The following is a 16196-nucleotide window of genomic DNA, read 5'->3' as shown; positions in this document are numbered from 1 at the left end:
AAAACCAGACTAAGAAAAATAAGACATTTCTGAATAATAAAAACTCAAATTTGGTCAAAACAAGTATTTTATATCCTTTGAAATTATGAACTCTTCAAAAACTCTATATAAAAAACTGGAAAATTCCATAAACTATATTAATTAGGCAAAAGATGAGCAAACTTCAGATACTTATAAACCACCTTATCACTCCAACAATATAGCATATATAACCCAATCTCCTGAAAACAATCTGATTTTAAAAGACATAAAACATTTTAAAACTAACATTTTCTTTTAAAAGGCGAACGCTGAAAATAAAGATGATCTATTTAAAAAGCAATATGAAAAGTTCAACTTAATTACAACACAATTATTTTTACTAACAGGATTATGACATAAAGAAAATTATAGGGGCAGCTGGTTAGCTCAGTTGGTTAGAGTGCAGTCCTCTTAACAAGGTTGCCAGTTCGATCCCCGCATGGGCCACTGTGAGCTGCGCCCTCCACAACTAGACTGAAACAACTACTTGACTTAGAGCTGATGGGTCCTGGAAAAACACACTTAAAATACATAAAAGTTTAAAAAAAAAAAAAGGAAAAGTGATTTTTACACCAAGGATATGAAAGAAAAACAACTTAATCTTACTAGGAGTTGTACTGTGTGTAACTAAAATGTATTTCACCTTAAATATGGTGACTAACACCCAGTTTATTCTTTTTCAGGGAAATCAACTCACAATGGGAGGTGGCAGCTGGGGCTAATCGATTAAGAATATATCTCAATAAAAAATATAGATATGTATATCTGACAGTAGAAAAAATTTGATGACAATCTTTAATTGGCAAATTTCATATTTTATGGATTTTTAACACCAAGCAACGCCTTATACTAGTGATTTAGGTCTCCTTTATTGCATATTTATTCCTCCATTCTGTTACTGTTCACTAAATAAAATTAGCCAGAATTCTTGGGGTAACCATTAATTTAATTTTGTCTTAAAAACAAATGGAAAGTCTTTCAGAATGTGAATTTCCCTGCCTCAAAACGCATTTAGGGGCGGATGGATGGCTCAGTTGGTTAGAGCACAAGCTCTGAGCAACGAGGTTGCCGGTTCGATTCCCACATGGGCCAGCAAGTTGCGCCTTCTGCAACTGGAGTGAGGACAAAGAGCTGCTGCTGAGCTCCCAGGCAGCCAAATGGTTCAGTTGATTGGAGCGCGTGCTCTCAACAAGGTTGCCTGTTCGACTCCCGCAAGGGATGGTGGGCTGCAGCCCCTGCAACTAGGATTGAACATAGCATCTTCAGCTGAGCTGCCACTGCGCTGCTGAGGGGAGGCCGCCATCATCATGGAATGGTGGGCTGCGCCCCCCAGCAACTAGATTGAAAATGGTGACTGGACTTGGAGATGAGCTGCGCCCTCCACAACTAAGACTGACAGGACAACAACTTGACATGGGTCCTGGGAAAAACACACTCTTCCCCGGTAAAGTCCTGGAAATACACACTGTTCCACAATAAAGTCCTGTTCCCCTTCCCCAATAAAATCTTTAAAAACAAAAACAAAAATGCATTTGTAAAAATAAATCAGTAATTGATTAATGATGATCTCTGAATGATGCTTATTTAGTACTCAGAAGACTTTTTATCTAACGTGAACATGTTTTCTCATAATTTATATCTTCCCAAGGCAATTCTCTACTTCCTTAACATAAATTGGGCTAATTAAGAGTCTATTATTCAAAAACTATATAGTACTATTACTCTTAAACAAAATTTTATAAGGACAGGGGGAAAAGGACACACAAGACATATCTAACTTTCACCTGTCCCCAAATGAAATCCTTCTGGGCTATTTTCCAGATATGCTAACTTACATAATAAAATACTAGGAAATACAAGTCCAAATAACCAAGAAATATTACTCTGAAACAAAAGAATACATGAAAATAGTGGATGAAGGAAATGTGTGTATGTATAACATAAATATCTATATATACTTACACACAAAATATGAGTTAGTATATTCCTACTACATAATTTGTTAAGATGAACAAATACATACAAACATACATGTGTTAAACAAGATCATACGAATTTAAGTATAAACAGAATTGAATAGTACAAATAAATGGGAATAGTATTCTTATCTCTAAAAGCAATATAATAAAGACCTTGTTGATAACACTGTGTTTAGTTTTGAGCCCAGCAATTTAATATTACTTAAAAAGTAATATAAAGATGTGGGAGAACATTTAAAGCAAAATGGAAAAGAATAGTAAAAGGTTTTAAAACAACATATAAAGACAGATTATCAGATTTAGGAAGGGCTGGTTTAGGAGAAAGTTGAAAGGCCATGAAATGTTATGTAAAACTTACAAAGGGACATGATGATTATTTTTCTAAAGTAACATGTAATTAGCTGGTATTTTTTTCCCCCTAAAATAGAGTAAATCAAAGCAAAGATTAGGATGAATTACCAGATCTCTGAAATGAATTCCTCTTGGTTTTTAAATTTAATTGAAGGAACACAATCTAACTATCCAGTGAGATAACGGTTGGCTCTCCAGGAGAAATAAAACATCCTACAAAACAAACCTTCGCATAATTACAACTAAGGAGCAGTTTGATAGATTTTTACACTAGAATTATACAGTGCTAAATAGAAAAGAGTGATGCGTATCAGAACAACCTGAGATTTCCTAACTACAGAGTGATTTCCCTATGTGTCCATCCCAGAACTGGAAGGTGTGGGGGAGCAGGGGGTGGCTTAAGAATGGTGATGAATATGTATATATTGTATTATGAACATGTAATTATGGAGAAAACTCCCCAGGTGACGGGTACACCTAACTTATGACATTTGATGGAGAATTTTAACTGATATGCTAATTATAGTTTAGAAATATTTTGTCACACAGATGAATTTGCGGCAACATAATTTTACCTATATAATAAACAGGGAATCAACTATGGTGCCTATAACCAGTTAGTATTTCTTGTATGTTTAAGGTATTTAAGGAAAAATACCAAAGTTTTATGAAAAGTTAGAGTTCAGTATGAACTAGAAAATTGTTCGTTATCTACAAAATAGATAATTTTGTTTAAAATTCAATTGTAGAAAAACATTCTATTTCTTACCCACGCAGGCACCTTCATAATAACTGAAGGTATTACAACAAAAGATTATAAAAACATTTAAAATACAATTTTATATAATTTTTATTTACACTTTAGACTTTAAACAACTTGCTGAGAACATCTTCTGTGAGGCAACGTAGCATTTTTTTTATTTGAAACTATTTAAACTTCAAAAAAGGCTCACTAATTATTTTCAAAGACAAGCGAAAAAATGTGTTAGTTGAAAATAGCCAACCTAATGATTATATGTGACACAGATGTGATTATGTGAGCCTAGAGGGCCTCCCCACCTCTGTCCCTCCTCTGTAGGAGAAGGTCTTTGTGTGCTTTTGTGCGCTGGTTCCACTGAATTCATTACAATAGAGATGGACATTTGATATTCATAACGATCCAACATCTGAGCAATCTTCTTTCGAGACACACCGTGTTTATTCCTCCTACCAAAAAAGAAAAGGATTTTAATTCTTTTTAAAGAATGTATAAGCTTAGATATAAAGTTGTTTTAGAGTAATTGAGTATAGATTCTAAACTATATTTTGCTGATAAATACTAGGAGATACAATCTCATTTATTAACATTTAATACCAAAAAAAAATGTATACTGGCTCTCTCAAAGTTTTAAACATTTTAAAAAGATTTAAAGATACCATAAATGAGAGCAAAATGTTAACTGATTATAGCTTCATCACACAGACCAACTGATTCATTGAACAACCAAGTTAATCTCCCCTATTTTTTAATTACAAAATTAAAGATTATGAGACACTGTTTTGAGAATTATAGAAGACTGAGTGGGCTCGTAAGACCTTCAAAAATTAGTATCAAATATTTATCACTTTTTAAAAGTTATTTTAGGACACTTCCTACTGCATTTTTAAAACCTATTATCAACACAGAATTATTACTAGATATAACAATTTGGACATATCTTACAAATATAACGTTAAGTGAAAGAAAGTGGATATAAAAACTACACACTACATAATTCTATTTATATAAAATTTAAAAAATAAACTATGGTGTTAAGGCAAAAAACATTATAGAAAAAAATAAAGGTGCTTTAAAGAAAAGCAAGGAAGTAATTACCAAGGAATTGTTACTGGGAAAAGGAATTCAAAAACTTCTGAGGTGACATGATTTTTCATGACATGGGAAATGGCTAAATTAATATTTGCCTTGTAAGCAATTTGTCAACCGTTATGTTTATATTTTATGTACTTTTCTGTGAGTTTAATTATGACTACAAAAAGTGGTTTTAAAATTATTCTTGACCCTCTTGATCCTTTTTACAATTTATTTTACTCTTGTAGTTTTCTGTACCTTGACTTGGACATGGCAAAACACACAAGAACATATTTTACATTTAATGTTATAGTTGATTTACTAATGCTAATTCATTTTACTGAGAAAAAGGACACAGAAGAAATGTTTACTTTTCAAAACTATTCACGTTTGTGTTCATGATGAGAAGAAAAAGCAAGAGAGAAGACAAAAGACCAAAAAAAAAAGATCTCAAGTTGAAAATTGGCAAGATATGACTAAACCCACAACGTATCAGATTTGATGATTCAATCAATTATTTACAAAACAAATCAAACAATGCTAGACATCAGTTAAACTGACTTTATTTTGTAAAGTCAATTTATATTAAGAATTATAATAAATTTCAACAATACCTCAAAAGTAAACAAAGCCTAACTGTACAACAATTTCATCAATTCATTTGTTCAGCATAACCCAAATATCTTTAGTTTTTCAACTTCCATCTCTTCCACCTGAGGTGCAATATACACAGAATCAGGCAACAATCCCAGGTATCAGTAAATCTATCAGTTTTCCTATTTATATATGAACATATGGCATGCAAATCAGAAAGGGAAAATAAGATAACCAAAGGAATGAAACGCAAAGGGGGAAAAATTATTAGCTGGACACCATACAGAATAACAGCTTTAAGCTGGTAGAGGGCAAACTGAGGTGGGAGGGGAAACAAAAAACAACAGTTTTTTAAAAAAGGGAGAAGATGATTGCACAACCCTACGAATATACTGAAAACCAATAAACTGTATGTTTTTAATGGGTAAATTGTTAAGTATGTGAATTATATCTCAAAGTGTTACCAAAAGTGGAGGGTGAAAATGAAGGAAAAAAAGAGTCATTGGCAAGAAAACCAATGCTGTCAGAGGAACGGGGTAAAGATAAACCCAAAGGGAAGAGCAGGTTGAAAGCAATACAAGTCCACACACAATCCCTCACCACAAATTCTAAAACCTAAAATGCTCTGAAAACTCATTTTGTTGACTCATATGGCAGCAAAATCTAACCAGACCTGCACTCATCTGGCAGCATGATCTACTCAGAACTGGTAACACATTATATAGAGCCTTTCTCATCTCCTTAGACTACTTAGTCATAATTTATTGCAGAAATATTACGATGTTTGATTATGACATGCTGCCCAAACTCTGCCAGGGGTGTTATGATGAGGTATATACACTATATTACCTTTTTAACCCAAAAAACTAATCTGAATTCCAAAATACAGTGATTCCAAGAATCTTGGTTATGAGATTCTAGAGCTCCAGTAGTAAAGATGAAAAAGAGGGAGCAAGATGACAAGCATCAGGTACAAAGGTGATGGATCTAAAATGGAAAGGAGATGAAGTTGGAAGGACAATGCAGACAGAGAAGTGGCCTAGCTAAAAACCAGAAGGAAAACTCCTAATTCTTCCCTCAAAGTTTTCTGGATCTCCAATAGCATTCAGTATATTGTGAAACGATACAGGAATTCATATAATATTAACAAGAAAATTTTAATAAAATTTAACAAGGCAAGGCATACCTCAAAAACACTGAATTAAAGTCAATGTTCCTCTTACCAGAAGGTACGAAGCAGTAGTCCCTATTCACAAGTAGCAAAGATATGACAGACAAAGCTGGCAAAGACATTGTGTAAAAAAGAAAGAAAAAAAGGTAGGGATTCAAAACAAATTTGAGTGCCTTACTTTTCTAATTCTTCAGGATCAAATTTCCACCAAGTTTCAGGTTCATGAAACTCTACTCTGTATCCTTTTCCTATGGCCTATACAAAGGAAAGGAAGAAAAAAAATCCAGAAAATACTTTAAAGTAAAAAGTAGGCAGACAGACATAAATTTCATTTAGACTACTTCTAAATTTGCTCAGCCAAGAAAATTTTTACTTTTAAAATAATATGGTTTATAAAAATTTTAAGACTATTTAACTGGACAAATTTCAATTACTATCCTCAAGTCGAGGCAAAACTAATAAGATGACCATATTCCTTAATATACACAATTCCCAATTTTTTAAAACTAAGCAAACCAACACATTCTTTAGAAAACAAGGACAAATGTTTTAATACTAAAAATCAAAGTAATCAAAATTCCAGAATATAAAAAAATCGACAAGAATAAAACATAAAAACTCTCTGATATCTCATATTTACCATTTCCACATATGGTTTCATTTCCCAAGCTTGTGTATTAGTGTTGTCTATTATAACTGGAGATCTCCCCTGATTGATAGCTTGTTTAGCTGAAATAAAAAATAAATTTAAAAAAACAAACAAAACAACCACAGAACTATTAGGTTAAAATACACAAATAAAATGTAAACATTCATTACTAAGAAACTTTCTACATCTCTGTACTTAAAACCAAAACTGTGCAATCTCTTGAGTTGGTGCCATGGAAAAAAAGACTCTGCTAAACTAATAGGGAGTTAGGAGACATAACCACATGCAGTGCGTAGTCTCCAAACCAGATGCTGATTTTGACAAACTAACTGTAAAGAACATTTGGGGGAAAACATTTTGTTGAACTTACAGTTACTGCAGCTTTTAGTCTAGAGCTAACTTTCATTTATAGGAAATACAGAAACAAGTTATATTTGAATATGGTTTGAGTATGAAAAGAGGTGAACATTTATTGACATGGAAAGATGGATACTTGTTAACTGAAAATGGCAGGTAGCAAAACAACATGTAAGTATGATCTTATTTTGGTCAAAATATCAAGATCTGAGAAGGAGGTCACATACACAGTGATGGAAGGAGAACTGACTCTGGGTGGTGAGCACACAATATTATATACAGATGATGTATTATAGAATTGCACACTTGAAACCTATGTGATTTTACTAACCACTGTCATCCCAATAAATTTAATTAAAAAAAACAAGAGCTACTAAGAAATCAAGAGTGGTCATCTGTAAGGGGTGGGAATATCTGCATTTTATGCTTATTTGTGTTTTCTAACGTTTTACAATGACAAACAATGCTTTTGAAATAATACTTATGTTTAAAAAAAGCAGACAAGAGACTCTGGGTGGTGAACACACAATGGGATTTATAGATGATGTAATACAGAATTGTACAGCTGAAATCTATGTAAATTTACTAACAATTGTCACCCCAATAAGTTTAATAAAAAATAAATAAAAAATAAAAATATATAAAAAATAAAAAATAAAAAAATAAAAAAAAACAGACAAGAAATATAATTAAGAACCCATAATAAAATTTAAAAGGCTGAGGCAAAAATGCAATGATATGGAAGTTTTCTTGGGATTTAGAATTCAAACCATTAAGTTCTACATAATGACAACATTTATCCATAGATCCAGGGCAGGCAGAATTCTAAAGTTTAGTTAGTTAAGTAGTAATGACTATGGTGGAATACATGTATGGGAGAGATGTCTCTACATACCAAAAGAAATTTCGAATTTGGGTCATAAACAGGATATGAAGATGCTATCACCTCTCAATGCTCCATTCTCAATCATAAACAGTGATCAAAACTTTAATTAAAAAAAAACTTATTAAAGTAATTCTTCTAATGTCAGATAGTTAGGCTTACACCTCCAGTAGTTATGTTCTAGAAGGGAAGTTTATTAACCAAACAATGGGGAGACTATCCTCTTTCCATGAATAATCATTATCCAGTACATTCCAGTGTACCCCAGCAGAATAGAGCTAAGTAAGCAATGTTTGAATATCCAAATGAGTGTCATTTTCTTAAATTAACCATCACACTCTAAGAAAGAGAATAAACACCTTAGAGATGGTTTCAATTTACAAGCAAAGCAGTCTTAAGATTTATTTAGTCTTCTAACAATAAAGATGAGGTAGATAGATAGTCCCAGAATAGTGCCTAGCATTTAAAAGTATATAATATTTGTTGGGGCCGGTCCGGTGGCTCAGGCGGTTGGAGCTCCATGCTCCAAACTCCGAAGGCCGCTGGTTCGATTCCCACGTGGGCCATTCGGCTCTCAACCACAAGGTTCCCAGTTTGATTCCTGGAGTCCCGCAAGGGATGGTGGGCAGCGCCCCCTGCAACTAAAGACTGAACACGGCCACCTTGAGCTGAGCTGCCGCTGAGCTCCCGAATGGCTCAGTTGGTTGGAGCGTGTCCTCTCAACCACAAGGTTGCCGGTTCGACTCCCACAAGGGATGGTGGGCTGCGCCCCCTGCAACTGGCAAAGGCAACTGGACCTGGAGCTGAGCTCCACAACTAAGACTGAAAGGACAACAGCTTGAAGCTGAACTTGAAGCTGAACGGCACCCTCCACAACTAAGATTGAAAGGACAACAACTTGACTTAGAAAAAAGTCCTGGAAGTACAGACACACTGTTCCCCAATAAAGTTCTAAAAAAAACAAAACAAAACAAAAAAAAAACCTAACTTTACTAACTTTTATTGCTTGAAAATTAAATATATATATATATTTGTTGAGAAATTCTGTCCTACATAAGTCATGCTTATAATTTTCAAAATATATAGACTGCTAGTTGTATTACCTTGAAAAAGGTAAAAGTTACCCTGAAAAAGCACGTATTTGTTATACTAATAACATAACCAGATGCTAGACACCATTATTCTGTTCAGCAGTATAATTCACAAATGTGAACCTTTTCATGAAATGCTCTAGACTAGCTCTGCAAAGAGAAAAAACGCCCCCCACAAACAAGCTTCCCAGCCCAATGGCACACTGGCTCTACCCGTGCCTTTATTCATTCACTTATTCCCTACTCCTATTCCCTTAAGGCTGATAACGCCAAACATTTTTGGAATTGCAATGCCATCATTTATTTGGGCAATTAATGTTCTGTTTTAGTTTTTGAGATTTTTATGCTACTCTAACATATTTGGAGAAATCCTAGAATGTCACAGAACCAATACTAGGAAATAGTCTTATAATCAAACTTATTTAATATTTAAAATTTCCTGTGAAACCATGAACTGTAACAGAGTGAAACTTTTTACTCAAAAATATGCTCACAAATTCCTTATTCTGAAAACTGACAATAAAAAAGAAAAGCACTTATCCAGTTTTTCCTGTGCATACTGCACTTCAGGGAGACACTAGCTGAGAAGAAGTTCTCATTACAGAAGAATTCTAGCTACTAAACATGGAAGGAACAACAAACCCAGAAAAATCACCATTTTGCAACCCTTAATGAAATAACTGATTCAGCAAACAATTCATTTTTGGATAAAACCATTAGTAATGAGGTAAGGTTCATAGGGAACCTGATAATGGAGGGAGCAGGCTGTCCCTTAGAAGCTCCTGATCAATCTAGCATCATGAAAAATGGGACAACCAGACTTTCGCTTACAAAAAAAGAAATCATTTGAACTTAATAAATCCTCCAGTCTAGAGCTAACTTCCATTTAGGGCAATATACAGGAATAACAGGAACAAGTGAAATGGCTACCATCAGGAAGGAAGTAGACAACTAACAGTATAGGATGTTCTATAAGACAACCAAATTTCTGCAACAAGTTAATGAACTTGTATAGGGTGAAAAGGGGAAATTGCTACAGATTAACAAAATTAAAAGAAATATAACACCAAATGTACTGTAAGGACCTTGTTTGGATCCTGATTTAAACAAAATAACTGTAAAGAAATAGTTAAGACAATAGGGGAAACTGGATTATATCTAGAATTTGCTTTAAAATACTTCAGGAAATTAAAAACAGAGGAGGAGTGAAAACAAAAAGGATAAAACCAATAATGGCAAAATTTTGGTAGCTGATAATAACTGAGTGATGGTAGGATAGGGTTCAATGTAATCTCTCCACTCTCAGTTTACAATTTTTCATAATAAAATCAATTTGTTAAATCATCCTTCATCTATAGAGAGAGAAATTAACTTATACTATATGCATTTACTTATAGAGTTCTAGATCAAGTTTCAATCTGACTGCAACATTAGAATATCAGGGTAATTTCCAAAAAACTACCAACAGTTAGATCCACTCCAGACCAACTAAACCAGAATATTTGGGGCTGACTCAGACACAATTTTTCTTTAAAAGTTCCCTAAGTGATTCAAATGTGCAGCTAAGGTTAAGAACCACTATTCCAAAGTGAAAATAAATTGATCCATGAGCCCATAAAAAATGTATTACATAGATTTTTCAGAGTAACATCAATGAGAAAAATTTAATATTCACAGGCATTACATCAGCCTTAGGAAACATTAGCATTACTCTTATGAAAATAACTTTTGGGAATACAGAACTATGGTATCAGAGTTCTCTGAATTTATTCAAGAGATATAAAATAAAGCCTACCAAAATCTCCCACACTCTATTTTACCAGCTTATACTGGTACACTATTTACAGTTTACAAAATATTCTATCTAAATTCTCTAATTTTCGCAACAACCTTCACCAGGTAAGACAAGTATAATTATCACCGCTTCTAACAGATGAAAACACGGAGTCTCCACGCTATTTAAATGGCTTGTCAAAGTCATTCAGCTGAATAATAACCCAAGTCCTCTGACTCCTAGGCAAATGCTCTATCCCAGGAGACTTGGCCCAAAACCAACCTCTGTTCTGGTTCCAGTCATGGGCATCACCAAGTTGATTAACATTATACCTGTACCCATCTTGATGGTGAAAATAGTCATCAGTGCTGAACACAATGCCATCACGACTCTGACCAAGCAGAATTCTGTTAATAAAAGAAATCACAAAGTGCCATTTATAAAATCTACAGCCATCAAAAAAAAAGCCACAGGAAAGCTTATTAAATGAATTTCTGGTACATACCTATAAGTTTACCGCAAACAGACTAGCAGAGGAGCTGAACCTTAAAGGTTTTCACATTTCAAATATTACTTCACACTTAAATCGACATGCTTCTAGTCAGTATTGAAAACTTTTTAAAGTAGCATTTATATCGCAACTTTTAAAAACATTCTTTCAGCCAATCCCAAAATTGTATCAACTATTATCCATGTTTTAACCTTAGTGGATGTGTATTTGGTGTTTAAAACTGCCTAAATTTACTGTAGCAGGTAACCTAAAAGGCAAGTAAGCCTAAGCAAGCAATTCATCTGGGGGAAAACTGTACGTAACCCAAAATAGCTTTGATAAACTCATTTCCATGAAGCACAAACATAAAACCCACACGTAGAAGTCATAAATGGCTTGAGGCTTGAGGTAGTAAAAAACCTGTGATCTTCTACATTATAATCAAATTGTAATTTTTAAAAGATTAAATTACTAAATGAAATTAATTATTAAACACTAAATAAAGACACACTTGCAGAACAAATCAATGGCAATCAAGTTTTGCTCTCACAATACGACCATCTTAAATTGCTAAGCAGCGAGATTAATAAGTGTTCCGAGTGTCAGAGAATTCCCATAAGTGGTGACTCTGAAAGAGACTGGGGGTGTGCTGAGAAAAGGGAAAACACCGTAAGAGAATGATTCGGATCCAACAGTAATAAAAGTATTTCAGTGTTTCTCTCCTCTCCCTCAACTATTAGGCAATCGATGGCTATAGTTCTATAATTATCTGGAAGGTGGTAGAAGGAATTAAAAGTAAAAGAATATTGTCTTGGGATGATTCTAGAATACATGCTTCCTAATAAAAATAATAAAAGGATATCAACTATTACGGTAAATGTATCATCTCTCCTTTCCTCAGTTTATAATAAAATTGTACATTTTATAATAAAAAATAAATCACGTATCTCAAAATTTTTTTAAAAATTGTGCATTTCCACTTATAAAGTTATAATCCAAATTATTTCAAACAAACGAATGAAAATAAATGGTTTGAGTTGTTTATCTCAGATGACATTTGAACATTTAAACTGGTGTTGGATTTCTTTTTTAAGCAGCCGTAACTTTTTCAAAATATATCCATCTAACATATTTGGCATCATATTTGCTTACACAGATAACCTAGAATATAAAAATGCCAGAGTATTAGCATTCCAAAGCTCAATCATCTAAAAAGATTTTGATCATAATAAACCGTACGATACCTAATTGTATTTAGCAGTATCAGAACACTGATACCACCTCAGCTAGTTACCCTAGTTTCATTTTTTTCTGTTGTATTACTTTATTAGCAGGTGATTTTTCAGATGTTAATAATATCATACTATAAGAGTATAGTGGCTTTTGTATCCAAGAAATGTTTTAATCTCTCCCAAATAAAAAAGAAGGGGGGGGGGACAGTAAATCATTTACATCATTAAACCAAGTCAACATCAAACATGACTAAACCTCTGTGAAGAACATCTCAAATATATAAATCATAATTACAGCAAATAATTTTAGCTTGAAGAGACTGTTTCCTCCCAGACAGAGCAGACTGCTCATGCATCTTTTTAAAATTCCCTGAATTATCTCAAACTATGAAGCTTTATTTTGGGGACTTACCATGATTCCCCGAAAATAAGACCTAGCAGGACCATCATCTCTAATGCATCTTTTGGAGCAAATATTAATCAATATAAGACCCGGTCTTATGTAAGACCGGGTCTTATATCACATCATACCGGGTCTTATATTAATTTTTGCTCCAAAAGATGTGTTAGAGATGATGGTCCGGCTAGGTCTTATTTTCAGGGAAACATGGTATAGGTGGGCTCACTGGCCACTTGATTTGTATTTTTTCAAAATAGCTATCTTTTGAGTGTCTATTATATGCCAAGCATTTTATATATGTATCTATGACCTCATTTAATTCTCATAACAACTTTGCTAGATTGATATTAAACAAATTCAGAAAGAAATAATTTCAGAAATCAGGCCATCAAAGTTACATAAATAGTGGCGGGAGAGACAAAACCAAGGCTTATAAAGATCGCCGACAGAGATCACTGAAAGCCACCGGTTAATCTCCTCTTGAGTGTGAGTTGGAGTTATTGACTAGCTTCTAACTAACTGAATATGGCACAGGTAATGGAATGTCACTTGAGATTAGGTTACAGAAAAAAGTAGCTTCAATCTTGGGCTCAGGGCTGGCTCGCTTTCTCATCATGATGTGAGTGGAGAGAAGTCCAAATAGCAAAGAACTGAGGGGTCTCCAGCCTAATGCCAGCAATACCCTCAACCCAAAAGCTCACAAGGGACTGAGTTGCAAGCTCTCAGACCAGAACACTGCCCTAGCCAACATCCTGATCACAGCATTGTTAGATACCTTGAACCAGAGGCACCCAGATTCCTGTCCTTCAGAAGCTGTGAGAAAATAAATGTTTGCTGCTTTAACAACTCAGTTTAAGGGTAATTTGTTACATAGCCATACATAACTAATGCACTTTGTGCTTATAATTTTTCACTTAAGTGACAAGTAAATCCTGTTCCTTAAACCTTGTTTTGGGAACCCTATTTCCCAAATGGCCTCTACCATTTAATAAGAGTTAATATTCACGGCTTAGTTTTGAGATTTCTAAGAACTGTACGTTATTTTCTCTAATACATCCACGTGCATTTAAAAATAGAAGTGATTTTCCCAAAAAAGATCTAAGTTTTTAAAACTGACACTTCATGAAGCCTCTACCTTCTAATGTACTGAGTGGCCATGCATACCCTGAGCCCAAGACAACTTTATTGGGCCACTTCACTCTGAACACTCCTTGAATTAAGAGTAGAGACCTACATAAGAAAAAGTCTGTAGTTTAAATTGAGATCTCCTCCAAAAGCAGCAAAAGCAGAGGTGTCGGGGGAATCTCTTCCTATCACTCTTTAAACTGTAAACGTAGTAGTTTCCTACGCTGCTGTAACCAATTACCACAAACTTGGTGGCTTAAAATAATACAGATTATCTTACAGTTCTGAAGGTCAGAAGCCCACAGTTTTTCTGGGCTAAAATCAAGGTGGGGTCAAGCTGACATTCCTCCTGGAGGCCCTAAAGGAGAATGTTTCCTTGCCTTTTTTAGCTTCGAAGGGCCACCTGATCATCTTTGGCTCATAGCAGTGTAGCATCTTCTCTCCTCTCTGACTCAACTATCTTTTATCTTTGATCAACTCCAGACATTTTGCTAATAATGAAATTAGTGGCCTGTTTCTGAAAATACACACTCTCACTGGTGAAATCACTAACATGAGGTGCTGGCCTGGTGGCTCAGGTGGTTGGAGCGCTGTGCTGCTCCTAACACCGAGGTCGCCGGTTCGATTCCCACATAGGCCAGTGAGCTGCACCCTCTACAGTTAAGACTGTGAACAACGGCTCTCCCTGGAGCTGGGCTGCGGTGAGTGGCCAGCAGCCAGCATGAGTGACTGGCAGCCAGTGAGAGCTGCTGTGAGTGGCTGACCGATGTCCGGCAACCGACTGCCTCAGCCAGGGGAGCGCAAGGCTCATAATACCAGCATGAGCCAGGGAGCTGGGTCCTACACAACTAGACTGAGAAACAACAGCTTGAACTGGAGGGATGGGGGCGGTGGGAAGGCGGGAAGAAGGGGGAAAAAAATCAGTACAGTGTAAGAAATGTGGATTAGTTAAAATTTGTTAAGATTCACCCCTCCTCCTTGCATGAAGAAGGTACAAGAATTTAGCAAAATCTATAGCCCACAGCCCTGGGAATGACACTCCAGGCTTGATCCCACTCCAGGCTTAACCCCACTCCAAGCTTGATCCCTAAGTGGTCCTGTGTCTATCCACTGAGTCAGATCCATCCAGTGAGTCAGACAACTCTGTTTGGTTGCTGCCAACTACAGTGGTAGCAAAACTCTACCTCTAGAATATTGCTGAATTCTGCCTCCAATGAACCTTTCATCAGAGTACTGTCGGTTTTCCTAAAAGGACGAAGAGCTGGCATTTTATCATACCTACAAAGGTTGCACTAACCTACTCATAAATATTTAAAGTCTGTACTTTGTTAGAATTTAATCTAGTACTGATTTCATTAAAATCTGTTAGTGAACGTGCGGTTAAACAACTAAGCCTAGCCACTTATAAACCAAATTGCTTAGGTCAGTTATTAATAAATAAAAAGCTAATGCTGTATTATGCAGCTTATGCTAAATGCAAAGAGTGGTTGGTAAAGGCAAATACAACGTGAGGTCAGGATTACTGAGGGCTGAGAGAAGCCAAAAACCTTGTAAAGTGGAGGCATTTGAATAAGCAAAGTCCTGAGAACAACAAATGGACAAGTATTACGTCTCCCGCAGTGGAGGGCAGGTACTTGTCCAAGTGCAGACAGATACCAAGATGGAGAGGTGGGTAAGGAAGGGGATTGGACAATTACCCCGAGGAATGTGAACTTTAACCCCTATACTCATTTCCAGACATTAATACTAAACAATGCTGTTATTTAGTGCCCCAAATCAACTCTGAGCTACCAAATCTTTACTTCGTCTCTTTCTTTAAAGTTCATTTTGAAAGCTAACTACTATATGAAGCTCTTCCTCACCAGAGAATATGTGGCTTGATATCCAATCCCAAACAAACAATTCTACTTCAAAAATCACTGATCTACCTACACAGATATTCTAGCTTCTTTAATCAAGCTCCTTCAAGTCAGGAGTCCCATACAGAGTCGTGCTCACAGCAGATAGTAAAGGAGCAGGAAAGAAACACACGATCACTTATGTCCCTAGTTTGACCTCTTGTCACTTTTTGGAACTTCTCTCAAGTCCCTTACGCTGAATTTATTCTGTTTAGCTTCTTCTACAAAACAAAAAGAATACACCCCATCTCACAAGATTTTTATATATGAAAGTACTCTGTAAATTGTAAATCATGACACAAATGGTAATTACTAGTATAACTTCCATTCTTATAACATTATCTAATCTC

At 35.1% G+C, this 16196-nt stretch overlaps 1 protein-coding gene across 6 annotated transcripts in view; it reads right to left on the bottom strand.

Annotated features, from left to right (window-relative positions):
* N4BP2L2 (NEDD4 binding protein 2 like 2) overlaps positions 1-16196 on the bottom strand; it is a gene marked incomplete at its 3' end in the record, with an annotated part of 108028 nt that overhangs the window by 87837 nt on the left and 3995 nt on the right. For 3 of the 6 annotated variants that reach the window (XR_013993186.1, XM_081045761.1, XM_081045763.1), the window contains exons 3-6: positions 10984-11108; positions 6588-6676; positions 6126-6202; positions 3411-3557 (exon numbers count right to left, since the gene is read on the bottom strand). Coding sequence is in view for 5 of the 6 variants with exons in the window: in XM_081045761.1 (XP_080901887.1) it covers positions 3411-3557; positions 6126-6202; positions 6588-6676; positions 10984-11108 (438 nt within the window). Of the gene's footprint in view, positions 1-2180; positions 3558-6125; positions 6203-6587; positions 6677-10983; positions 11109-16196 lie in introns of those variants that run through there. The other 3 variants (XM_081045762.1, XM_081045760.1, XM_081045764.1) reach the window with 2 other exon arrangements.

This window comes from Rhinolophus hipposideros (genome assembly GCF_964194185.1).
Source record: "Rhinolophus hipposideros genome assembly, chromosome: 4".
NCBI lineage: Eukaryota > Metazoa > Chordata > Mammalia > Chiroptera > Rhinolophidae > Rhinolophus > Rhinolophus hipposideros.
Note: the sequence above shows the minus strand (reverse complement) of the source record. Positions and strands in the feature narration are given on the sequence as shown.